This window comes from Dipodomys spectabilis, unplaced genomic scaffold, assembly GCF_019054845.1.
Source record: "Dipodomys spectabilis isolate Male_0828 unplaced genomic scaffold, ASM1905484v1 ptg000692l, whole genome shotgun sequence".
Classification (NCBI taxonomy): Eukaryota; Metazoa; Chordata; class Mammalia; order Rodentia; family Heteromyidae; genus Dipodomys; species Dipodomys spectabilis.
Genome location: NW_024871369.1, coordinates 702,501 through 725,933, shown reverse-complemented (window position 1 = coordinate 725,933; position 23,433 = coordinate 702,501). Strand labels below are relative to the sequence as shown.

Sequence of the window (23,433 nt, the reverse complement as noted above, 5' to 3'; positions counted from 1 at the left end):
CTCTCCAGATGACCCTAAGGACCTCCTTATGGCAGATGGTCTCCCACTGCTCCTGCCTGCCCTGCCTGAGGACAGCACAAATACCCAGGCAGGTACCCTCAGGGCCTGTCCCATCTGGCACAACTGTGGCTGGCCACAAGGATCTGGAGGGACCCGGATGTTATTCTCCCCAGGAGCTTCTACCCTGGGACCTGAGGCATTGCTTGCTAGTGCTTTGCAGCACTGACCTCTCACAGACGACAACCCCTCACTCTGGAGAGACTCTAGGGTGCGGGAGCACTAAAATTCACGGATGATTCCTTAGATACCGATTGTCAAGCAGAAAAATGAATTGAAAGTGCAGATTTTCAAGCATGATTTCCTTTTGTCTCGATGACTTAACATCATAAAGGGACCTACCTGGTCTAGGCCCCTACAGCCTTCACTCTGGCCTTTCAGGCCTCTCCCCTGCAATCTGGAACCTACAGCCATCCCGTGGTCCAAGGGAGATCCTGTCTCTCTTCTGCTCCGCCAGGTTACCAAGGCAGCCTGGTCAGACCCTGGCTTACATGTTTCCGCCTCCTCTCCTTTGACCCTCCTCTACTTGGCCCAGCAGGCCATCCTTATCCAGCTCTAGCCACTCAGACAAGCTTCTTCTCAGGATGCCTCCTTGCCTACTTCCCTACTGTTTTCCCCAGAACCATGACGGATATCCACCACACTAAGTAACTTCCTCTTTCATTTATAGTCTGTCAGACTGTCCAAAACACTCTCCAAAAGGGCAAGGGCTGGCGTCTTTTTGTTCTCTGCTCTATTTCTAGCTCTAGGTTCTAGGTGGGCTCACAGTAAATGTTTTTGTTGAAAGAATGCATTTGCTGGGTGCCAGTGGTTCATGCCTATAATCCTAGCTGCTCAGGAGGCTGAAATCTGAGGATCACAGTTCCAAGCCAGCCTAGGCACAAAAGTCTGCAAAACTCTCCTCTCCAATTAAGCACCCAAAAAAGCTGGAAGTAGAGCTGTGGATCAAGTGGAAGAATGCTATTTTTGAGCAAATGAGCTAAGGGGCAGCACCCAGGCACTGAATTCAAGCCCCAAGACCAGCACTGATTAATTATTTAATTAAAAATGAATAGATAATGCATTAATTATATAGGTGAAGGAAGGAGGGAGAGAGGAAAAAGAAGTATGGAGAAGCATGGGCACTGGCCCCAAGACCACACACAGATTTGGACAAGATCTGGCACTGACACCATGTCCTTGACCATCATTGTGACTGCCCAAGACAGAGACAGAAAGGGTGGGGATTGCTGATGAAACCGCACACACACACACACACACACACACACACACACACACACACACACACGAGTCCTGGGGCAGACAGGGGCAGGCGAGAACCGTGAGCATTGCCTAGCTCTACTGACAGACAAGAGTCTATTCACCAACACACACACAGAGTCCTGGGGCAGACAGGGGCAGGCGAGAACCGTGAGCATTGCCTAGCTCTACTGACAGACAAGAGTCTATTCACCAAGTTGTTTGCAAAGCAGACAGGCACCTCTGCCCAAAGTTCAAAGAACAGACCCCAGTGGGGGAGGGTCGGGGAGTGAGGTAGGAAACACAAACTTTTTCTGAAAAATTGGCAGTCTGTAAGAAAACTTGAACACAGACAGGGTTGTAAGAGGCAACTTAAACTGAGCTTTTAGTCAGGTGCCAGTAGCTCACATTTGTAATACAGCTACTCAGAGGCTAAGACCTGAAGATCAAGGTTCAATGCCAAGCTGGACAAACAAATCTGTGAGACTCTTATCCCCAATTAACCAGCAAAGGCCAAGAGTGGAGGTATGGCTCAAGTGGTAGAGCACCAGCCTTAAGCAAAACAGCCAAGCAAGAGTATAGTATGAGGCTCTCTGTGTAAGCCCCATTACCAGCACGTGTGCACACACGCACACACACACACAGAGATGTTTTTGCAGGGCTTGTGAGTTAACTAAAAGCTAAACACTCAACACACCACCACTACTACCACTACCACCACTTTGCCTATCTCTGCCCTTTGATCTGAGCCATTCCAAGCTCTAGTCACTTTAAAAGCATCTCCTAGAATAACAGGATTCACTGATAAGCATCTGAGACAAAAGACAACTATGCAATGCTATCTGAGATAAGTTAACTAAGCCATACCTATGACCTTAAAAAGTTTTAACTGTGCAAACAATTCTCACCCTGCCCCCTGGGGCCAATGTGTGGCACCAGCAAAGAGGTTCCCATGGCTGCTATGTAGTAAGTCTCCTCTCTCTGCCCTTTGCCATGTCTCTTTATGGCCATGTGGGGGGGACAAGCAGCTACATCTGAGACTCCTGGAGCGTGGGTTTCAAGGGCTCTGGTCTTAACTTGGTCTCCAGGTCCAGTGTGATACTCCCTGGAGGAACATCAGAGCCTGGAGGGAGGCTTAGGAAGCAGATAGATCCTTGGCTCCCCCATTCAGTTGCCCACTTGGGCCTTGCTTTTTCCTTCCACACCCAACTCTAGTCTTTCCTGGATCCCTCAGGTCATGTCCCAACAAGGCCACACCCCTACTTGCTGACAGAGCAGGGCCTGTGGGGCAGGTACCTCCGGTGGGTGAGGAAGCCACCATTGGCATGGCCAGAGCCGTCACAGCCTGGAGTAGGGCAAGTGGGGCCCTCGTTCTTCAGCGATTTCCAGGAGAAGGACGAGCCGTTGAGCGAGCCCTCTTTCTGCCGCCGGGCAGCCAGAGGGCAGCCAGATGCACTTCTGTGAGAGGCATATTTGCCGCTGATGTGGCCAAGCCCCACACAGCCTGGAACCGGGCACCTGGACACAGAAAGGCCAAAGTAACTACAGGAGTACAGGGTAGAATTTATGGAAGACCGGCCAAGCCAGACCCAGGAGACCCAGACTCATTCAGACAGGGCTTCTGAGAAAGTCAGGAGGATAGCAGAATCCCAGAGCCGGGGGAAAGTCTGGCCTTCTTTCTCCATATACAGCAGAAAGGCCTGCAGATCAGGAAAACAAGGAGGGAGAACCTGAGCTAACTAAGCAGCTCAGGGACAGCAGGGGCTGCCATCCACAATCCAGGGCTGACTGGCCAGGATGTGGTAGCTTTTACAGCAACACAGTGCTCAGGTGGAAAAGACTTTGCTGAGACATCCCATAATCATCCTGCCCGCGGCTGGCCAGGGGCAGCATTTTCCTTCCTGCCAGGTATTCAAGGTAGGGAAAGAGTGATTGTCCTTGCACCTTAGGGAGGGCCTGGACTAGTGAGATCTGGGGGACAGGGCCATCCAGGGCAAGACTCCAGTCTGCACACTTCCAGTTCTCCCAACAAATGAAACAAATGAGGCACCACGTGTCATACACTGACTGTGTGCTGAGCACACAGCACACACACTAGACAGAGGGCACTGCCGGCCCACTTACAGAGAAGCCATGAGGTAAAGAGAAGTCAAGGGCAGGGTGCCTTCAGGAGGAGTGAGAGCCAGCAGCAGAGGCTTCTGCTGTGGGACACAGACCAGCCCTTGAGGATGTAAGTCAACAGTTCTAGGTCATCTCAACCTCCAGTCCTGACAAAAGCTGCATGAGGGCTTCAGGCAGCTCATGTTCAATGTCCAGCCCCTCAAACCTGGATGACTCCTAGCTGTGGGCCCAGGACACCTGGGACAAACACAGCCAACCTCAAGATGAGAGTTTGACATGGAAAAAGGTTATCTGCTGACGCCCTGACATCACAAGTTCAAATGACCAGATGAGAGGTGGCTCTTTGGTCACTGTGCAGCAAATTCAATTTCTTCTTACCCACTTCTTGCAAAACTCTGAACCTCCCTGCCAATGGTTGTTGGTGGTGTTCACTGGAATTGCTTCCACGTATTCAGGTGTGGTTCCCCTCTCTTTATGCCTGCATTGAATCCTCAGAATTACCAGGTAACATCACGTTGAGCCGTGTATGGGGCATGAGCTGGCAAACGTTCCTGCTACTCAGGAACGCTGCCATGCACTAGAGCACATGGTGGGGTGCAGTGTGTAGTGATGTGAGATCTGGAGCGAGAACAGCAGGAGCCAGAGCATTTCACATGTCAGACACAGGGCACCGGGCAGTGATGGGCCTTCTCAGGGCAGTAGGGGGCACAGCAGTGTAAGTGTCACTGCCTGAGTCCCACACTAGAACATCTGTGGACTTCTATAACCACTTATAAAGCACCTGGGATTCACCACAAAATGCTGACATCAATCACAAACAGTGCAAACATGAGAAGTCAAGAATTAAAACTGGTCAGCATCTCCTACAAAATCACAGCTCCAGTCAGCTAACAGAACTCATCCTTCAAGGAGACCTGGTGCACCCATTAGGATTTCTACTTTACTTGGAACTAAGGATGCTAGTGAACTGTAAATATGACTGGTTTGTGGCTGAGAGCAGGCCCTGCAAACTGTGGGTACTAGCAGGCACCCCGCCTTTTGCCGTGGCGCCATTAAGAACTTTTGTCTATCCTACAAATACTAGAGCACCAGTCTCCACTTGGCCTCAGAACTCTTGCTTTTTGTTTTTTTTAATCAAGGCTGACAGCACACTAGAGAAGGAAAACAATTTTCCCAGTTAATATGAAAAGATGCCAAACTTTGTAAGGTCCATTCCTGGATGGCGAACAGACCCCGCCCAGTACCTGCATTACCTAGGCAACTGGGACACCTGGAAGAGGTCACATCTGCATCCGCTGAGGTCACATCTAAATCTGATGTGGCCACACCTTTCTCCCACCTGGTCCCACCTCTTACCTGGTCCCATTTCCCTTTACCTGGACACATTTCCCCCCGCCCTTACCCTATATAAGGCCTAACCCAGGGCCAGACTCCCTCTTTTGCCAGCCACGTGGGAGTGCCAACTTTGCCTGGTCCCAGCAGGTCTACTAAATAAACCTATCCCTTACCTGAATACCACGTGCATGGTGCTGTTCTTACTTGGCTACCTCTTTTTAAAAACCTAACAAACTTAATCTTATCATTTGCAAATGCAGCACAATTCATTCCTATAATTCTTACCAGTAGAATTCTTACTCAGTCCATAAAGGCATTACATTCCTATGATCACAGAAAATTCTTGATTCTCGAGAGGAAAAATAATTTTTATATAACCCAGAATATAGTATACAGCATTCATAATACCAATAATCACATTTTTGCACCATTAATTGAACATTCACTGTATTATCATGGTAAAAATTTATATATATAAGCTTTATTAGGCCAAACAGCAGTTAAAGGGATGAGCCCTTCTGAAGACTGTGATGTTGGCTGGGCCCTTCTCTATGTCCGGGTAGATGGTGGCACAGCATAAGCAAGCTCTGAGGAAGAGTGAAATCTCATGCCAAGTTGCTCCTCTTTACAAGTGAATTCTTTTGCTGCTATGAGCCCCTGTGAAGACAGTAGGCCCAGCCCCAAACAAGCCAGCTCAAAGCACTGGACAACCAAGAAGCCCTGGGCAACCAAGCCTATTGACCTACTGTTGACCCATTACCCACTCTGCTAGGAGTCAGCTCTGACGTTCCCATGCCCAGGGAAAATTAGCCAGTCGGTTGCCTTATCTGAGCCTATGACACAGCCTGGGCCCCTAAACACATACTTGCAAATGGGTGCTGAAGAGGACTGGTTCCCTACGGGGAGAAGAAAGAACCCTGCAATGGCGTGACCCATCCAAGTGGGTCACACAAGGAGCCAAACACCTTCCTCAAAGACATATCATCCTCTACCCTGCCCATGAGAAGGACAGTTTCGGGCTACACTTTTTTGCCTTAGGAGCTTGGGCCATACAAAGCCAAGGGTGTCTTCTGTCTTCCCTAGCAGGATCCAGTTAGAGACACGTAACTGTTCTATCTGACCTTTCCTACCACGCAGTAGTGCACATTGCAAGCCCTGCAGATGTCCTAAACCATCCTTAGGCATCCTCTCAGCCTCATCAAACACCTCTGACCTGAGCCTAAAAGGACCAGCACACAGGATATGATTGTAACACCCAGACATCCATATACCAGGTTCAAGCACTTCAGTAAAAAAGAAAGTTCCCATTATTAGTTTGGTGATTAGGTATAAGAGAAAGGGAGTTTGGTTTTTTGTTGTTGTTGGTGGTGGTGGTGGGGCCTGGGCACTGTCCTTGAACCTCTTCAGCTCAAGGCGAGCACTCTACCACAGGGCTAGCACTCTACCACAGGGCTAGCACTCTACCACAGGGCTAGCACTCTACCACATGAGCCACAGCTCCACTTCCAGTCTCTGAGGTTAATTGGAGGTAAGAGTTTCACAGGGACTTTTCTGCCCAGGCTGGCTTCAAACTGTGATTCTCAGATCTCAGCCTCCTAAGTAGCTAGAATTATAGGGATGAGCCACTGGCCACTGGCCACCGGCAGAAGGAAGTTTTTTGTTGTTGAAGTTTGTTTTTTTTTTTTTTTGTCGGTTGTGGGGCTTGAACTCTGGGCCTGGGCGCTGTCCCTCAGCTCTTCAGCTCAAGGCGAGCGCTCTACCACTTGAGCTACAGCGCCACTTCCGGTTTTCTGGTGGTTTATTGGAGATAGGAGTCTCACGGTCTCTCCTGCCCGGGCTGGCTTTGAACCGCAATCCTCAGATCTCAGCCTCCTGAGTAGCTAGGATTACAGGCGTGAGCCACCAGCGCCCGGCTGTTGTTGAAGTTTTTTACTTTTGTTTTTGTTGTTGAGGATCTCACTACATAACCCAGACCAGCATCAGACTCCTTGATTCTCATGCCACTACCTCCCAAGTGCCGGAAGGCTTGTACTGCTATGCAGGGCAGGGCTCTGCTCTGCTTGTTTTGTTAATGTAACACACAGGAAAATCTAAGCTTTGAGAAGCATTGAGGGAGCAAGCATGGCCCAACGTACTTCATCAGCTCTGGGTCCTCCTTGTCGTCCTTGGCCGGTGTGACCTTGAGTCCACTCTTCTTGGCACGCGGGCAGCCTGACAAGCTGGTTTGGGAAGAGGAAAACACGCCACCTCAATCCCAGAATAGCAGCTCCCTCACCCATCTGCCTCATCCTCCTCCCTCAGGAGAGAAAGATGACAAATGAGTCGATCTGTCCGTGAGTCAGTCCTACAGGTCCTACGAAGCAGAGTCAGCAGATATAGACTCTTCACACAGGACAGTGGGGGGGGGGGGGGGGGGGGGCGGGAAGCATCTCTGTGAGCCTCTAGCTCTGATTCATTTATTCCTGCAAAAGGCCACATGACAGGTTCTGGAAGCATCAACAATTTGGAAAAGTTGAGAATGTGTTCTAGTTGTTAGTGATATTCATGTCTTACCCAGAACCTTGGAACTTTGTCTAAGGCAGAGACCACACACACCTTGGAAACAAGTTGCGCTTACCTCCGGTGTGAAGCATAGTTCCCTGTTATGTGGCCGGAGCCATCACAGCCAGGGGTAGGGCACCTGTAGAGGAAAGTGGGATGAGACCAGAGCCGCAGAGAAGTGTGACTCTCTGGACTCAGTTCTCACCACATCTCATACCACCCCGTCCAGGACCCCAAACCACTACCCACTGGAAGTGCCTCTTTGCAGAGAAACATCGCCAATACTGCCAGCAACAGGTATCTGACAGGGTTATCCCAGGGCCTCAGTCCTAACCCCAGTCACGCCAGGAGGGTGGGGGGCTGAGGGGAAAGAACTCTGTGGGGCTCAACTTTATACCAGTTATAGGCCAGCATGTTGGGACCAGCCTTCTGGGTCCACTGCACCCAGAGAAGACCACAGGCTCTCAGTTCAGCCTGGACTAGAAGCAGCCAGAACTCATCTGAGCCTTAGCTTTGAGCATGTGAGTTTAGGAAGGATATTTATGAGTATCTCCTAGGTGGCCTCGGCAGAACTATCTAAGCTGGTGGCATTCTGGGTAGTAAGAATCAGAAGGGGAGACATACAACACAAACTTTATATACCCCGAAGGGTTGGATGCAGGTATCACACAAGGTGGTATAAATTACACTCTAATATTAGAACCAAGGGGTTTTCCCTATAGGACACAGTGGGAGGCACCCCAGGTGTGGGGGTGGGGAGAAGGGGCTAACTCTTCAGGTGGACCAGGCTCCCCACCGGACCTGACCGGGCTCCCCACCGGACCTGTTTCTGCACCTGGCCCTCGTGAGGGTCCCAGCCTTCAGGAGCCAGGCAAGCGTTTGGTGCTGATGGATGCCAAAAAGCTGCTTAACCAGAGAGCTGCCCGGGGATATGCAGGCCTCAGAAGGGCTTCCTGCCTTCTGTGCAAAGACAATGTCCTCTCTCACCACTCTTCCATTGGCAACAGTAGCCTATTGTCCTTGGGTGCAGCCTAGCACCCAAAAGACTTTCGTGAAGTCGTCTCACTCCCAGCAGTCTTCTCTCAGGCCCCTCCCCAAGGGCATCTGGGTTCTCCTACCCCTGCCCTGCAGCACACACTGGCCATGCATGGGGCATGCCAGGGTATTGCACTCTCCAGAAGCTCATGTCCAAGGCACTGAAGATGGCTGACACTCCTTTTGTCCACTGGTCAGGTCAGGTGGAGGCCCAGCATTCTGACTTTGTCCCACCGCCAGGGAAACACCCAGCAGAGCACAGGTCCAGTGCTGAAGGTGGTGTCCATTGAGAGCCCATAACAATAGACCCACAGCAACCTGGCCTCAAATACAGCAAGCACAGCTCCAAGCTCTGAGAGCGGCACTAGAGATGCGTGATGCCGATGGAAAATCTTAGTGCGTCTATGCTCCCACAGTGCCAACAGGCACCTCGCATGGTACCATTCCGTTTGCTGAGACCTGATTTGATGGTTTCTTCTGTATCATACAAGAGCCACAAGGAGAGGAGAGTATCCAGGGTCCTCAATACACTCCCTACGGTCCACAGCCACAGGATTAGCGGGAGGAACCAAAGCTCCCTCTACCCGTTTGTAGAGGTGCCTCTGTCCTGGTGGCATTCTGGGTCTGCCATCCTGGGAGGCCCTCACCTGTTCTAAGCAGAGCCTATCACCCCCTAGCAGTTCTGCAGTTGTGCCCAAATGCCCTACATGAATGGGAAGCTGAGTATCCTGAGGTAGCCTCTGGCCACACACAAACAGAAGAGTAAATGCCCCTTGGATTTGCTTACAATACAGAAAACATATCCTAGAGTCTCAGCATCTGACATGGACAGAGAGGCCACCCAAAGAACCCTGTCTTCCCCAGCTTGGCCAGCATGACACCCACTCAGCCAGAACAAGGAGCCAGAGGAGCACTGGTATACCAGGGAACACAGGGGAGCTGGCCAGTCTCAGCAAACCCACCCACCGTTAGTGATACCATGGGATCCTCAGAAAGAGCTCTAGGATCAAGAAGAGCTTCAATATCTCAGCCAGCCAGCCACTCATTTCACAAAAAGAAAACTTTCCATTGCTCTTTCTCTGTAAGTTTGGGGTTAAAGTTCTTCCCCAGCATTGGTCCTCTCAGCAGCCACGTCTCCTGACAGGATCAGGCAAACTTCCCTCTGTCAGCCGTAATGTTCTGATTGAAGGACCACACCACTAGGTCTAATGCTATTGGAAAGCTATGAAAACTAGCCATAGTTAAGAAAAAAAAGCAGAATTGGAAAGAAAAAAAAAGAATACAAGGAAAATGGCAAGAAAAGAAATGGGGGCAGACTACAGGACTGCGTGTGCGACCAGACAGAGCGGGACAGTGAGGACATGAGTGTGAAGCTGCCAAGGTGTGACCTTCGTATTCACAGGCACTCCCAGAGAGGAGACAGGTGACGAGAGTTAGGCAGAGGCGAGTTATGGGGGTGCTAGAAGCCCAGGAATTCGTCCCAAAGAGTCCTTCAGTATTCCAAGTCCTCATCCCAGAGGGACCAGTACCCAGTTTCTTTCTGGCTCTAAAACAAAGCTCTGGTGTGGATTCAGACCATAAAAATGCAAAGGAGGAAGGGCCAGACCTGCTGGAAAGACTGAGTAACAAGAGAAGTTCTTCTCTCCAACATCTCTGCTTAGCTCCAGGCTAAAGCTGAGGCCCCCACAGCCCTGGGCCACAGCTCAACAGCAGGCATGAAAACCAAAGGCAGTGGGGACCCCAACCAGCCCCAAGAGCACAGATGCCCGGAAACCTCTGGGTGCTTACACTGCACTTGCGCAGGGCTGCCAGGCAGGCCTAAGGCGACCACAGAGCCTGCCTGCCCGTGTGTCAGGACAGGGGCTCAGAAGCCAAAGGAGGGGTCAGCAAAGAGAAGGCAAAGACATGGACAACTGGGAAAGCTCCTGAAAGAGACAAAGCAGCCGGAGTGCAGGAGGAGGAAGAGAAGAAGGGGGCGAGGGAGGGGAGGGGGGAGGAGGAGGGGGAGGAAGGGGAAGAGAAGAAGGGGGAGGAGAAGGGGGAGGGGGAGGAGGAGGGTGGAGGGGAGGAGAAGGAACTGGGGGGAAGAAGGGGAGGGGGAGGGGTAGGAGGAAGGAGAGGGGGAGGGGAGAAGGAGGAGGGGGAAGAGCAGAAGGGGGAGGAGAAGGGGGCGAGGGAGGGGAGGGGGGAGGAGGAGGGGGAGGAGGGGGAAGAGATGAAGGGGGAGGAGGAAGGAGGGGGAGGGGAGAAGGAGGAGGGGGAGGAGGGGGAAGAGAAGAAGGGGGAGGAGAAGAGGGGGAGAAGGAGGAGGGGGGAGGGGAGGGGAGGAGAAGGAACTGGGGGGGAGAAAGGGAGAAGGGGAGGGGGAGGAGGAGGAAGAGAAGAAGGGGGAGGAGAAGAGGGGGAGTAGGAGGAGGGGGAAGGGGAGGGGAGGGGAGGAGAAGGAATTGGGGGGGGAGAAGGGGAGGAGGAGGAGGAAGGGGATGGGGAGGGAATAAGAGGAGGGGGAGGAGGAAGGGGAGGGAAGAGGAGGGGGAGAAGGAGGTGGTAGGGGAGGAGGAGAGGGGGAAGAGGGGAGAGCAGGGAGAGGAGGGGGGGGAGGAAGAGGAGGAGGGGGAGGGGAAGGAGGAAGAGGAGGAAAGCAAGACACTTTCAATCATGAGTACCAGTTCATTTGGCAAGAGCGCAACAGCCTGCAGCCACCAAGCCTCAGCCAGTGCCAGGATTTTCCCGTTCAGGACAAAGCAAGCATGCTAGGGGCCTTAGGAGAGGCGGGGGGAGGGGTTAGGCAATGCAGGAGCCTGAAGCAGCCCCACCACCACCAAGGGGAGAGGGAGCGGGGTCAAGGCAAGGGTCATGGGCACTGTAGGCAGTGGCAGCCCAGCCAAGCAGTCAGTCTTTCCTCAGCCCTGCCCCTCTGTCCATCCCAGGAGAGAAGGGGCCAGCCTGGGGCGGTGCCTCGGAGAAGGCTGGGAACCTCATGGAGGAGAGAGCAAAGCAAGGGTGCTGGCCAGAGACAGGAGGTCAGGGAGCGCAAACATACTTGAGGTCAGCAGAGTGGGCAGCCATGAGGTTTCTGAGGCTCTTGTCAGCAAGAGGGCAACCAGAGAGGCTGAAAGAGAAGAGATGGGATAGGGGTAAGCCACAGAGGGGGGCAGAGGAGGACAGGAGGAGACCCCCCACAAAGCACCGCGGCCAGGCCAGGAGCAGGACACAAACCTGCGGTGGGAGGCATAGTTCCCGGTGATGTGGCCACTGCCGTCACAGCCGGGGGTGGGGCAGCTGGACAAAGGAAAAAGAGAGTCAGGACAGGGTGACACACACCTGCAGGCCTGCGCCGGGTGAGCCGCCTGCAGGCGGGCGGCCAGCCCAGGCCCCCTCCCTTGAGTGACCACAGCCCTCACCTCCTGGACTGGCACACTCACACACAACTTAAGAAGGACAAGTGGAACTTGAAGTCGGGGTGCCTCTGAAGCTCGCGCTGTGTTTGCACCTGTGTGCGGTATGCACATGCACGTACCCATGAGCATGTCGGTGGGTATACCTTCCCTCTCCAGACAGTGAAGCAGCATGACCTTACCTTAGGACAAGAGCCAGAAACAGCCGCCTTGAGGAGCACCAGCCCCAACTCAGGTTCTGAACACAGGCCTGGGCAAAGATGCCAGACATGGAGAGCCCCTCACAGTCCCCTAGGGAAAGGGTTAGTCCTGCCTGTTTCAGCCCTAAAAGGCTCTTCTCAAGAGAAGGGCTGGAGTCCAGAGGCTACTGCGGCTGAGGACTGGTCTCTGTGCCTGGCGAGGGCATCTTGTGGACCTCTCTGCTCCTGCGTCCCCATCCCCCACTCTGCACTGCACTCTGCTTTGCAGCCTTGGGTAGGGGTTCTCCCTCATTCTTAATTGATTTTAGAGGGTTGTGTTATCACCCAGCACAGCACAGGAACAGGAAGCTTCCATCACTGTGTGAGCTGCCTGGTGAAAGGCAATCAGCCCAGGCAGGAAAAGCCCTGAACTGAGAAAACCTATTGGCACGGGCTAGGACCAGACTTATTCTTCCCAGACTCTTAAGAGGCCAGCAACTGAGGCAGAACTTACGTAAGCAGCTCCTTCTTTATGTCCTTGGAGAGAAACTTCAGCTTAAAGTTGGTCAGGGTAACTTCCCCCGGGTACTTTCGCTCCTCAAAGTTCTCTTCTGACACTTCCTGGTCATCTGCTTCAGAAGAAGCAAAAGAATGTGCTGCTGGCTCTGACTGCAAAAAACCAGCAAGGAAAGGTTTTAACAACTGTCAGGACAGATACCCGACCTGGTGGGCAAGGAAGAAGGACCCTGCGGGTAGTGTCCATAATGCGTTTCTTATCCTCTCCTACCTTACAGAGAAAGGAAGGCCAAGCTACACGTGCATGCACGCGCGGACACAGACACACGCACACACATTAGGCCGGGACTCCCCCTACACCACAGCTCCTAAGCCACTTCAGAGACAGGACCTTTCCTGGCCTTGGGCCACTTCCACCAAGTCACTCACAAGATGACACCTGACTGTAGGGTCCTTTGGGGCCGGGATGGTTCCATGAAGCTAAGCTTGATGACAGTGATGACAGCGCTTGTGAAAAACTCAGTGACCTTGAGAGACAGCCCCCTTCCTGGGCCCCCTCATGGTGGCTTGGCCGCAGCAGGCACGTCACAAACGCCATCTAAGCACTAGTTCTGGGGGACATTTGTTCACCATGGGCAGCCTTAGCACTGAGGCGCAGGGGCAAGGGACAATTCTTCACATAGAGGTCCAAGCATCCCACAGCGTCAGAACAGTAACATCCTATAGGACAGCTGCTCAGAGGTCACATTACCACAGGTCCTGGTAGCTTGTTCAGACTCCATCTCACAGAGACGCCAGCCAGCAGCCAGCTTTGGGTAGTCAGTGCTGTCACTGAACAAGGCTCTGGGAAGGTGATTTGTTTTTCCCAAGCAATTAAATAAAGCTCCTCAGAGAGCATACTTGGCTAAGTCTCCAGGATAAGTGAGTCTCCAGGAAACAGAAGAGGGGTTCTAGAGGTCTTTGGAAATGAAGGCCTGGAATACCTAGGGACAGTATAGAAGCCTTGAGCAGGGCTGGTTGGAGCCTAGGAGAGGAATGGGGAGAGAGAAGGTTTAGGGATGAGTCAAGGCTGCTTACTGCAGACTGTTAGACATTGCCAGAAGGTGGAACCTGGGGCAAGCTGTGGTGGTGGGCTCTCGGGACTTCTCAGCGATCAGCCTGAAGATGGGCAACAATGCTCTGAGGCAGAGGTCTAAAGCAGTAGGGAGAGATCAGAATTGAGCCAGGGCCAACACACAGGCAAGGAAGGGGCCTAGCACATCTATCCACCAAGGAGACCAAGGAAGCACCTAGCCAAGAAATCATGATAACTAGACTGGAATAGAGCAGGAATGTTAGAAGCTTCATGACCCAGGATGAGAAAAGACAACGGAGACATTACACAGAGAACACCCCTATCTCTAACAGAGCCCCAACTCACCAGACCCAGGCAGACATAACTCCCGGTATGCTTCCCTCCTTTGAAGGATGAGCCCAGGACCCCTCTTCTGAGGCCTACCACCCAAGGGTACTAGAGGTTTAGGTTAGTGACTGAGCCACATGATCGAAACTAGAGACGCAGTCTTCCCCTCCAAACATGTGAGGGTCTGATTAGGGGCCTGCCTCCCCCTCCTCAGGGTGTCTGGCCCTTCTTACCAGAGATCCTCTCCAGAGGAGCCTGGGGAGGGGAGGAGTGTGGAGCACTCAGGCTTCACACAGGCCTGGACTCTGCTCCTAGATACAGCCCGCTGCGGGGAAGCCCTGGGCAGCCCATATCTGAGACTCTTCATGTCATGGTTAGGAAGATAGAACAATTAGAAGAGGAATGCTCCACAACTCTGACCCTGATGCCTGGCCTATCATCGCCTCTTTCCCTGATTCTCCTTCTCTCGGGAAGTCAGGGCACTACCTGTCATGGGGACCCCGAGCCCAAGCCCCTGAGCCAAGAGTTTCCTTACTGCCTTTGTCAAGGAACCAAGTGGCCAAACCTGTCTGGACACCAGATAGGCTCCACTGGTCGGCGGAAACCGAGGGAACCTGAACCTTTCTCAAGTCATCGCCACCACCTGAAATAAATCTCTCTTCCCCTATAGCCTCAGGAACTCACACAGTACTGGATGCCCTGTCCTCCGGGGCAGAACACCTCTCTCAACGTACAATATGACCCCACATGACCCCCTCCCAGAAGTCAGACCCTGAGTCCCAGCTGTTCTGACAGTGAAGGACCCTATGTGAAAAGTGATGGACTCCAAAACAGCTGCCTGAATTCTCCTAGGAAGAGTTTCCTAAAGAGCAGGCACAGTCCACAGCAGCCCTGCACACAGGAGCCACCAACCTGCTCTCCTGGCCCCCAGCCCCGGCACCCACCTCCTCAACCTCCTCTTCTCGCTGACGGCTGGGCTTGGTGTAGTCTAGCGGCCGATCCCACTCATCCGGGCGGGAGGCCTGGCTGGACTGGGGTGAGGTCATGGAGCTGCTGGGGGCACTGGTGCTACTCTGGCGCTGGGAGACATCAGGAGACTTGAGGCCAGGGCTGCTGCTACAGCTGCTGCTGCTAGGGAAAGCATTTTCCCGTTTTCGGTGTTTGTGCATACTCAAGTCCAGAGTTCCATTTTCATCTACCTCAATATCCACAGACTACAATTGCAAAGGTGAAGAAATATATGTTAGAGAGCCCAGCCCTTCCCACCTGTGCTTCTGGTACCGCTACAGATCTACAGAAAGCCTCAAACACTGACACTCATGGGAGGAAGCACAGCAACCAGATGGACAGAGCCCAAGAAGGAGCCATCGTGTCCTGAGGGCATGTGACGGAGCCCTCTGATTCCTCTCCCTCCAGACAGCACAAAGCTAGCCCCATGAGACATGCTGCCAGGCTGGGTGACACTAGGCTCTTCTGTTGAAAAGCATGGCATCTACATGACCCTCGTAGCACAGTACATAAGACTGTCTCAAGGAGACCCATTCATCCTGTTTGACTATTTGGACCATGACCAGGAGTGGGCAAAGTTAAGAATGGGAAGTATCGCCAGGTGCCAGTGGCTCACGCCTGTCATCCTAGCCACGCAGGAGGCTGAGATCTGAGGATCACAGTTCAAAGCCAGCCCAGGCAGGAAAGTCCATGAGACTTTTATTTCCAATAAGCCACCAGAAAACCAGAAGTGATGCTGTGGCTCAAGTGGCCCTGAGCTGAAGAGCTAAGGGACAGTGCCCGCGCCCAGAGTTCAAGCCCCACAACAGATGGAAAAAAAAGAAAAAAGAAAAGAATGGGAAGTATCAACTAGACCCCACTGGAAGCCAGTGTGCTTAACTGAAAACTACCCCCCCTCCTTCAGAGGCACTACAGGGCCACGCCCACCTTGCTGGGGAAGTCCTGTGGCTTTGTGCTGAGGTTCTCTGGCGTCTCCCAGCACCGCGTGGAGAGGTTCAAGATGGCAGTGGCAGCCATGTGGGCCGCCTCGGCGTCGTGCGAGTAGTTGAAGCCTGCAGAAGAGGGTGAAGTGCTCCTCAGATAACCACTGGGGGGAGTGCTCCCCCGGGAGGGGGCCTTTGGGGAAGGTTTGGCTGCAAAAAGGGAACAAAGCTGCGCTGACATGAACCTGAACAGACACATCAGATGCATGGTGAAGTACGGGGTGCCGTGACAGGGGCTTGTGGCCAGCCACCACCCCCCAGGTCCACCCACACCTCTCTCACCACCCCTTTTCCAATACAAAGGAGGCATCTCACTTCTGACCTGACCAAAATTTGGAAAGAAGGAGCAAAACTCTACAAAGCACACCATGAGCACTGACCAAAAACCGTTCCTGCAAATCTAGGGCAAACAAAAATAACTTGCCTACCAGCAAATGCCTAAAGAAACTAAGGAATTCCTAATAGAGTGTTGAAAGGTCATGCACATGGAAACTTTTGTCGCCTCCTCTCCATAGGCATTACATCTAGCTAATTTTGTGTCCCCAGTAATAGTCACTGCTACCTTAATAAAACAGCAGTAGGACTCCACAATGAAGGCATAAAATGTTATCCTTTCTACCAACTATACTGCAGCCTAAAAAAATCACTCACGTGACACCCTGAGTATCCAGGAAACAAGAAAGATCCAAGTATATGGAGAGTTCATTGTAAGTCCCTCCTTAGAAGCACTATCCATCGCACATCTCCATGTGGACCCCAGCCTCACTAGCAGCATCTACTGACATCAGAAAGAGACCCTCCAGGGCTGGGAAGGTGGCTCAGTGGTAGAGCGCTTGCCTTGCATGCCTGAGGCCCTGGGTTCAATTCCTCAGCACCACATAAGCAAAAAAAAAAAAAAAAAAAAAAGCCGGAAGTGGCGCTGTGGCTCAAAGTGGTAGAGCACTAGCCTTGAGCTGAAGAGCTGAGGGACAGCGCCCAGACCCAGAGTTCAGGCCCCACGACCGGACCCCCAAAAAAAAAAGAAAGAAAGAGACCCTCCAGCCCAGGAGCAACCAACCCAAGGAATTTTACTAATTTAGAAAATCCATTCCTGCTGCCTGGGGTAAATGCCTGGTCCCGTCCCATGTGTCTACTGGCTGTTTTTCTATCTCATATGCATTTCCAAGGCTGATGGGCTTGTCATTCAAAAATGTGTATGGTAAGTTGCAAGAAAAGGCCAGGAAGCCAAGCACCAGTAGATTCCACTTGTAATCCTAGCTCCTCAGAAGGCTGAGATCGAGGACCACGGTTTGAAATAAGCCCAAATAGCAAAGTCGACCTCCAAAAAGCTGGAAGTGGAGCTGTGACTAAAGTGGTAGAACACACTAGCTTTGAGCACAAAAAGCTCAGGGACAGTGCCCAGGCCCTGAGTATAAGCCTAGAACCAGCACACACACACACACACACACACACACACACACACAGAGGGGCAGGGAAGATTGCCTAGATTTGCAGGAATGGTTTTTTGTCAGTATACTTGTCTAGAAAATGTGTTGCCAATGTCACAAATAACATTACTTCCAGTAACAGTACCCTTCCTTCCAGGATCCTACCCTACTTAGTCCTTCAGCTTGATTCTTCCCAGCAACTGCACTGAGAGAGAAGTTCTCCCCCATGTCAGTAAGTTATCCACATCTATAACCGATCTGGAGTTTGCTTCACGAATCATAAAGACACATACACACTAAGTGAGTGTGAGTGAGATGCGTAGCCCAGGGAGGCCTCCACAGAGCCTCGTAGGGCGGCTGAGCGTAAGCTGAAACCTCAGGTCTGCAACCCAATCCCTCCTATCTTCTCAGGGCATTCCTTCATCCTCAGAAGCAACTTGGGAGGACAGACAGACAAGAGCATTCTCCCCAACTTACACTGGAAGGCTTTGGGTGAGGTTTCGCTGGTCTGAATCTTTGGGGCAAGCATACGTTTGCCAAAAACCTGAGCGTCAAAACTTGCGTAGTCGAAGGTAACCTTGGAGAACTTCTCCAGCTCCTTGGCCAGGTTGGCCCTGGGAGTGGTGGGAGCTACATTGGGACGGTAGCTCCCATAAGGAGGGACCTCGAGCTGCTTCACGAAGCACATGGGTCTGAAGAACAAGATAAATGAACAGCCGGTGAGGACGCAACCCCGAGATCCCAGGTTAACCCCTCCCATCACACCCAAGCAAGAACGGAGACCCATCTCCCATATCCTGCTCCTAGAAGCTGGTTATGAAGTATGAAGAGTATGAAGAACCCCTGAGACAGGCCTGTAAACAGTATGACAAAGGGCGGCCTATAAGGAGAAAACAATAGCAACCTGGAAGAAACCATAGTATGTCCACTGGCAGCCAAAGGAAAGGCCTGAGACAGGAGAACTTAGGCCAGAGCTCAGGCGAGCAGGCGTCCAACAGCTCAGCAACAATTAATGAGGTCTTGGCAGAAAGCCCAACGGCAGCACAAGCTGAACACCACAGCGGACCACTAGAAGGCAGAATTCTAGGGGCAAAATAATCTAGCACTTCAGCAAAAGCGAGAATTAGGGCATGGTGGGTTAAGAGCAGAGGTTTCTATGTCCTTCAGGCAATGCCTCCGTTCTTGAAGTGGGCGTCAGACAGCCCTGAAGGAGCTGCTGGAATGGTCACCAACAACAAAAAGGGACGTTGTGATTACCCAGTTCATTGTTACTGGTTCAGGGAGAGTTGTTGGGAAACAATGCACCCAACACAGGATGTAGAAAGGAAGATGAGCTGTGGGGACTGAGACAGTAGAGCACAGAAGTGCTTTGGAACCAACTGGCTCAGAGAGATCAAAAAGAAAAGGGGCCCAGGTGGCTTTCTAGCTCTCATTCTTTCTGACTGGACAAAGCAATACCCTTGAGCATGATGATGAAAACCTCTGAAGACTGAACACTTATAGAACTTCAGTGTGGTCTGAGAAGAGAATCACTGGGCTGGCCCTGCAAACCACAGAGCCCACTCTAAAGGGCCTAGGAAGACCAGATACCAGCAGGGCTAGGGTGAACCCATGGTCCAAGAAGAGTGGGAATCCATACTGGACACGCCCAGCAGGATCTGGAGAGGCTGCAAGAACAAGGTCAACTGGCCACTGGCACAGAGACATAGGCTTTGATCTTAACAGATTCTCTTGGCCAGGCTTGAGCCAGGATCTGCACACTTCATGTTGGAGACATGCAAAGCTTTGCAGCACTAACCCTTACAACCTAGGGTAGGACTCCAGAAATATAGGCCCCAGATAGAATCAACAGTTTCATGAAAGGTTTCTGTGTCGTGCTGCCATTACAAGTCCTAGGCAAGTGTTCATCACGGGGAGGAAGGCAGAACGTCACTGGAGTCTCATGAGACTTTGCTTGCTGTCTGCTTTTCACAGGTGGATATTAACGAAGGCCAGAGTCCCAGAGAGTGAAGTCTCAGAGCCTGCCCTCTCACGGACATCAAGCAAAGTCACACCCAGTCCTCTTTTGACATTTCTGTCAGTGTCTTACACCAAAACACGGGGGAAATCAAATAATAACTGACAGGAAACTAGAAGTAAGAGCAAATAAGACAGAGTAAAAACATCTGAGAGCCAACTGGTGGGACTGTGCCACCGGGGACCAGCAGAGTTAAAAGTGCCAATGGGTAGGACTTGAGTGCCCCAAAGACTGGGAATACCAATGTGGCTGGAGAGCCAGAGCTATAGTGCAGGGGACTGTTCTTTAACATGGCATAGCCTAAGTGGGCAGCTCCCATCTGGCTCTGGCTGGAGTGTGCCAGGAAAGCAAGAGGGCGGAAGCTGGGGGGCTACAAGAACAGAGCAGTGGCATACCACCCTTGTCTCCCACTCATGTGCGAGGAGACAGAAATGGAACAGGTGTCCAAAACACAGGAAGAGGAAAACATAAGTCAGTCCTAGTTTCTCAGAGAAATGAAGAACCAAGTGTCCTCTGAGTGAGAAGAGCAAGTAGGGAAAGGAAGGAGTGTCCCCCCTGCCAATTGCACCTGTGCTTCCAGGACTCATACCCCCACAGCTACAGAGACAGCAGGGGACGGCACTCCAGAGACATCTCTGAAGACAGGCTGGGGGGGAGGCCTCAAGTGAGTCCCTCAGGCTCTGATCTTATGTGTGACATCCACTTTTGAGGGCCTCCTGAATGGGGGACTAAGCAGATGTGCTCTGGACAGCCCTTCAGAATGCTCCTTGTTGGTAGAAGTACACTATCCATGCACTTGCACACTTGTCTAAACACACTCACGCGGATGCATACACAGCAAATGGTTACTCAGACACATATACGCATACCTACCTGCACACAGGCCAGTAGGTGACCATACAAAAGGAGTACTTTGGGGAGCAAGGCTTATGCCCCCCCCTCATCTTGTGTATGGTCAACTCTGGGATGGGAGAGAAAAGAGAGCAGCCAGATGCTTCCTGCTTAAAATGCTCCTTCCCACTGGAACAGTCTCTCTCTGCACATGGTTCCTCCAATAGAGGAACTGATCGGGTTAGATGTCTTGAAAGAGGGCAAGGCCTAAGGCTAAGGCCAGACAGCCAGGCAGATATCTACACCTTGGTCGGGGCCCTAGAGAGCTTGACAGCTGTGAGACTGGCCCTGTATGCCGAGGTACACATGTGTTTGTACACACACACACACACACCGCCTGAGACTGAGCGAGGGACCCTGCCGGCAGGCATCTAGGAGCTAGTCCTTTCCATTTTGTGGCTTATCTCACCCACCTGAGAATCCGATCTGAATTGGAGCTATTCTTGGAAGGGTCTCCCGCCGGTGGCTGCTGCTTCTCATGAGACTTGGCCAATTTTTCAGCAGCAGCAATCGGACATCCAGACAAACTAGAAGAATGAAAAGGACAGACATTGAGGTGTTCCCCAGCCCAGGTCTGTTCCAGGAGCTGCAGGCTTGTGATGCCCAGAGTCAGGAGCATAATTGACATTCCAACAGGACAGGGCTTTTTGTCCAGCTTCGTCCTATGTTCTCAACGTACAGGCTTCTCAGTCCATTTTTGCTTAAGAAAGTGCAAACCTGGGCAGACCCCCTCTTCTCCATGGGTCAGTCACTGAGCTCGCTCCTCCCCTCCCTCCTCCTCTCTTCAACTCCCGAGGTTGGAATCTGGAACCAACTCTGACTCACATTGTCAAGGAAACTGACCACAGCCTGGACACAGTACTTGCAAGATGCCTATCCTCCCCTGGGAAGCAGCTTCCCCTCCAAAGAGAAGAAGGGAACAGGTTCATCTGTCAGTGCCAACTCCTAGGCTGTGGGGGTCACACACTCACACCGACTCGGGCACTTGACTCTTTTTGAACAAAGTGGTCTTGAAAGCCCTGGCGACTCTCCCAGCTAAGAATGTGCCCACCGGGGCCCAGACACACCCTACGAGATTGCCACCTGCTGCTCTCCAGGTGGGTATGGGTCTGATCCATTCTCACGAGGAAAACAAGACAACTGAATGGACAGTGAACAGAAGCCTTGTGGCCACTGGTCTTGGAATCCCTCCAAAGCAGCCCCAGAGTGCAGCCTGGGCCACTGAGCTTCCCGCTTATGTTCTCAATTGTTTCCTGCCACCCACAGACAGGAGATTTTCCAAACATGGGCAGGCTGCGCGGCCCACAAGGGCACGAGACTTCTCAGAGAAGGTGCACGTGTGCCCCAGCTCACAGGGTGCTAGCCACAACACCCTGATCTGGTCTCACCAGCTGCCACCTGCCCAAGCAAGGACACAGCATTTCTCAGGAGCTACACGCCTGCCCAGAGCCATTCCAAGACAAGGGCCCTGGGACAGATCTGGCAGCCCGCATCCCCACCTCGGCCCAGCTCAAACCAGTACCTTCTATGTGTGTTTCGGTTGCTGTTCACGTGGCCCTGGCCTGTGCAGCCAGGAGTGGGGCACTTTAGCACGTTCTCATGCATGGCCAAGACTGTAGAAGAAGCAGGGAGGACAGATGTGAGCAGGTGTGCTTAAGGGGTCAGTGCAAGGAGATCCAGGAGCCCTCCAAAGGCTTTGTCGGCAGAGGGAAGCCGTGACAGCCTGAAGCAACAACCCTGGGCAGCTCCAGACCAGAACCACAAATGCGAGCACTGTCTCCAGCCGACTTGGGTATGTGCCTTCCCGCTGTTTTGCAACTCTGAACCTAATTTCCACAATTTCTTCATCCAGACCAAGGGTTAAGCTTTCAGACACAGAGGTCACAGAAGACATAGCCATTGCCTTTCACAATATGCATCTGTACAATCTATCAGGGACTCTGATCCAACCTGGAATTTCTAGGTGGAGATCTGAGCGAGTTACATCCCCTGCCTTATATGGCTCAGATTTGGGTTTATGGCGCTTGAGGGATTAAGAATGAGCATTTGGGAATCCCAAAGGGACAGGGCTCTGGGCAGGCTGCCCCTTCCAGTGGACATGTCTAGTACCACAGGAGCCTGAGCCTCGGGCTGTGAAGCTACTTACTCTCTGGCGGGATTCTATCCTTGTGGGGACAGCCAGACAAGCTGCGGTGGTGAGGGTACAACCCAGTAACATGGCCAGTTCCATCACAGCCAGGTGTTGGACACTTGATCTCACGCTTCTCGGTTCTGGAAGAATCTAAAACATACAAGATACACCCCATAGAGCCAGGAGGCTGGGTAGTGGTTGTAAGAAGAAAGAGACAGATAAAACTTCCATCGTTCTGAATATCCAGAAGCAAGGGGTGTGAGACTGCTTAGGAGCCAAGAGGGGCCAGAGCGGGAAAGTGGGAAAGCTGGAATCATCTTTAGACAGGCCTAAGCCAGTGGCTCTCTCCTACCCTAAATGCAGGGGGGCAAACTTTTGAAGAAAACAGCCCAGGTCGTGGCTGCAAACTGCTATGCAGGCCTCAAGATGAGTGCGTTTGTCACTCTCCCTGACAAAAGGTGACTTTGGGCTTTGATGAAGAGAACAGAGGTTAAGTCATTTACCCAAGGCTGTGTGACAATTAAATGCCTGAGCAAAACAAAGTCAGTCATAGTTACTGACCTCTCCTGGCACTGATCAGCCCAGGCACAGGCACACTGTACGTATGGGGTCTAGAAGAGGATCCTCAGAGGGTGGCTGGCGTCTGGATAGGCTACTCCAGAGCCAAGCCCAGAAACCCAGCACCACAAAAGGCAGGCCTGGAGGAGGGCTCCAAAGAAAAGAAGCCCTGGCTCTGCCCTTCCAAATTTGAATGGACAGGGATTCAGGTTTCCACTCATCTGGGCAACAGAGTGTCCTGAGGGGCCAAATCTGTACCTCATACATGCCTTGTCCAGAGCACTTACTTCATCTACCCCTAACATCAGCCCCACTGTCTGCCCTTCCACATGTGTGTAAATTCCTACAGCCAAACGGCCCCGTCTGATATCACCAAATCTACCCTCCACGTCTTCCTGGGTTATGTCCTCAAAATCTACCCCTAAATGCCGGACATTCTACTCCTTGTCCACAAGTCTCAGTCCTTCACATACCTGGGCTCACTAGGTGTCCCACCAGAGTCTCCCCTGTTCTACAGACCCAAAGCCTCAAACCTGGCTCTGAGTCTGTCACCTTCAATCTGTGTTCCCTGATGCCCATGACCCCAAGCCTCAGC

The 23,433-nt window shown here is 52.2% G+C and overlaps 1 protein-coding gene across 2 annotated transcripts in view; it reads right to left on the bottom strand.

The window, feature by feature from the left end:
• Myt1 (myelin transcription factor 1) overlaps positions 1–23,433 on the bottom strand; it is a 77,944-nt gene that overhangs the window by 6,427 nt on the left and 48,084 nt on the right. Inside the window, exons 8-19 of one of the 2 annotated variants that reach the window (XM_042672256.1) lie at positions 22,296–22,430; positions 21,672–21,762; positions 20,563–20,676; positions 17,719–17,933; positions 15,759–15,883; positions 14,768–15,037; positions 12,420–12,574; positions 11,548–11,610; positions 11,372–11,440; positions 7,370–7,432; positions 6,888–6,971; positions 2,593–2,814 (exon numbers count right to left, since the gene is read on the bottom strand). In XM_042672256.1, coding sequence (XP_042528190.1) covers positions 2,593–2,814; positions 6,888–6,971; positions 7,370–7,432; positions 11,372–11,440; positions 11,548–11,610; positions 12,420–12,574; positions 14,768–15,037; positions 15,759–15,883; positions 17,719–17,933; positions 20,563–20,676; positions 21,672–21,762; positions 22,296–22,430 — 1,606 coding nt within the window. The remainder of the gene's footprint in view (positions 1–2,592; positions 2,815–6,887; positions 6,972–7,369; positions 7,433–11,371; positions 11,441–11,547; positions 11,611–12,419; positions 12,575–14,767; positions 15,038–15,758; positions 15,884–17,718; positions 17,934–20,562; positions 20,677–21,671; positions 21,763–22,295; positions 22,431–23,433) is intronic. The other variant, XM_042672259.1, reaches the window with a different exon arrangement.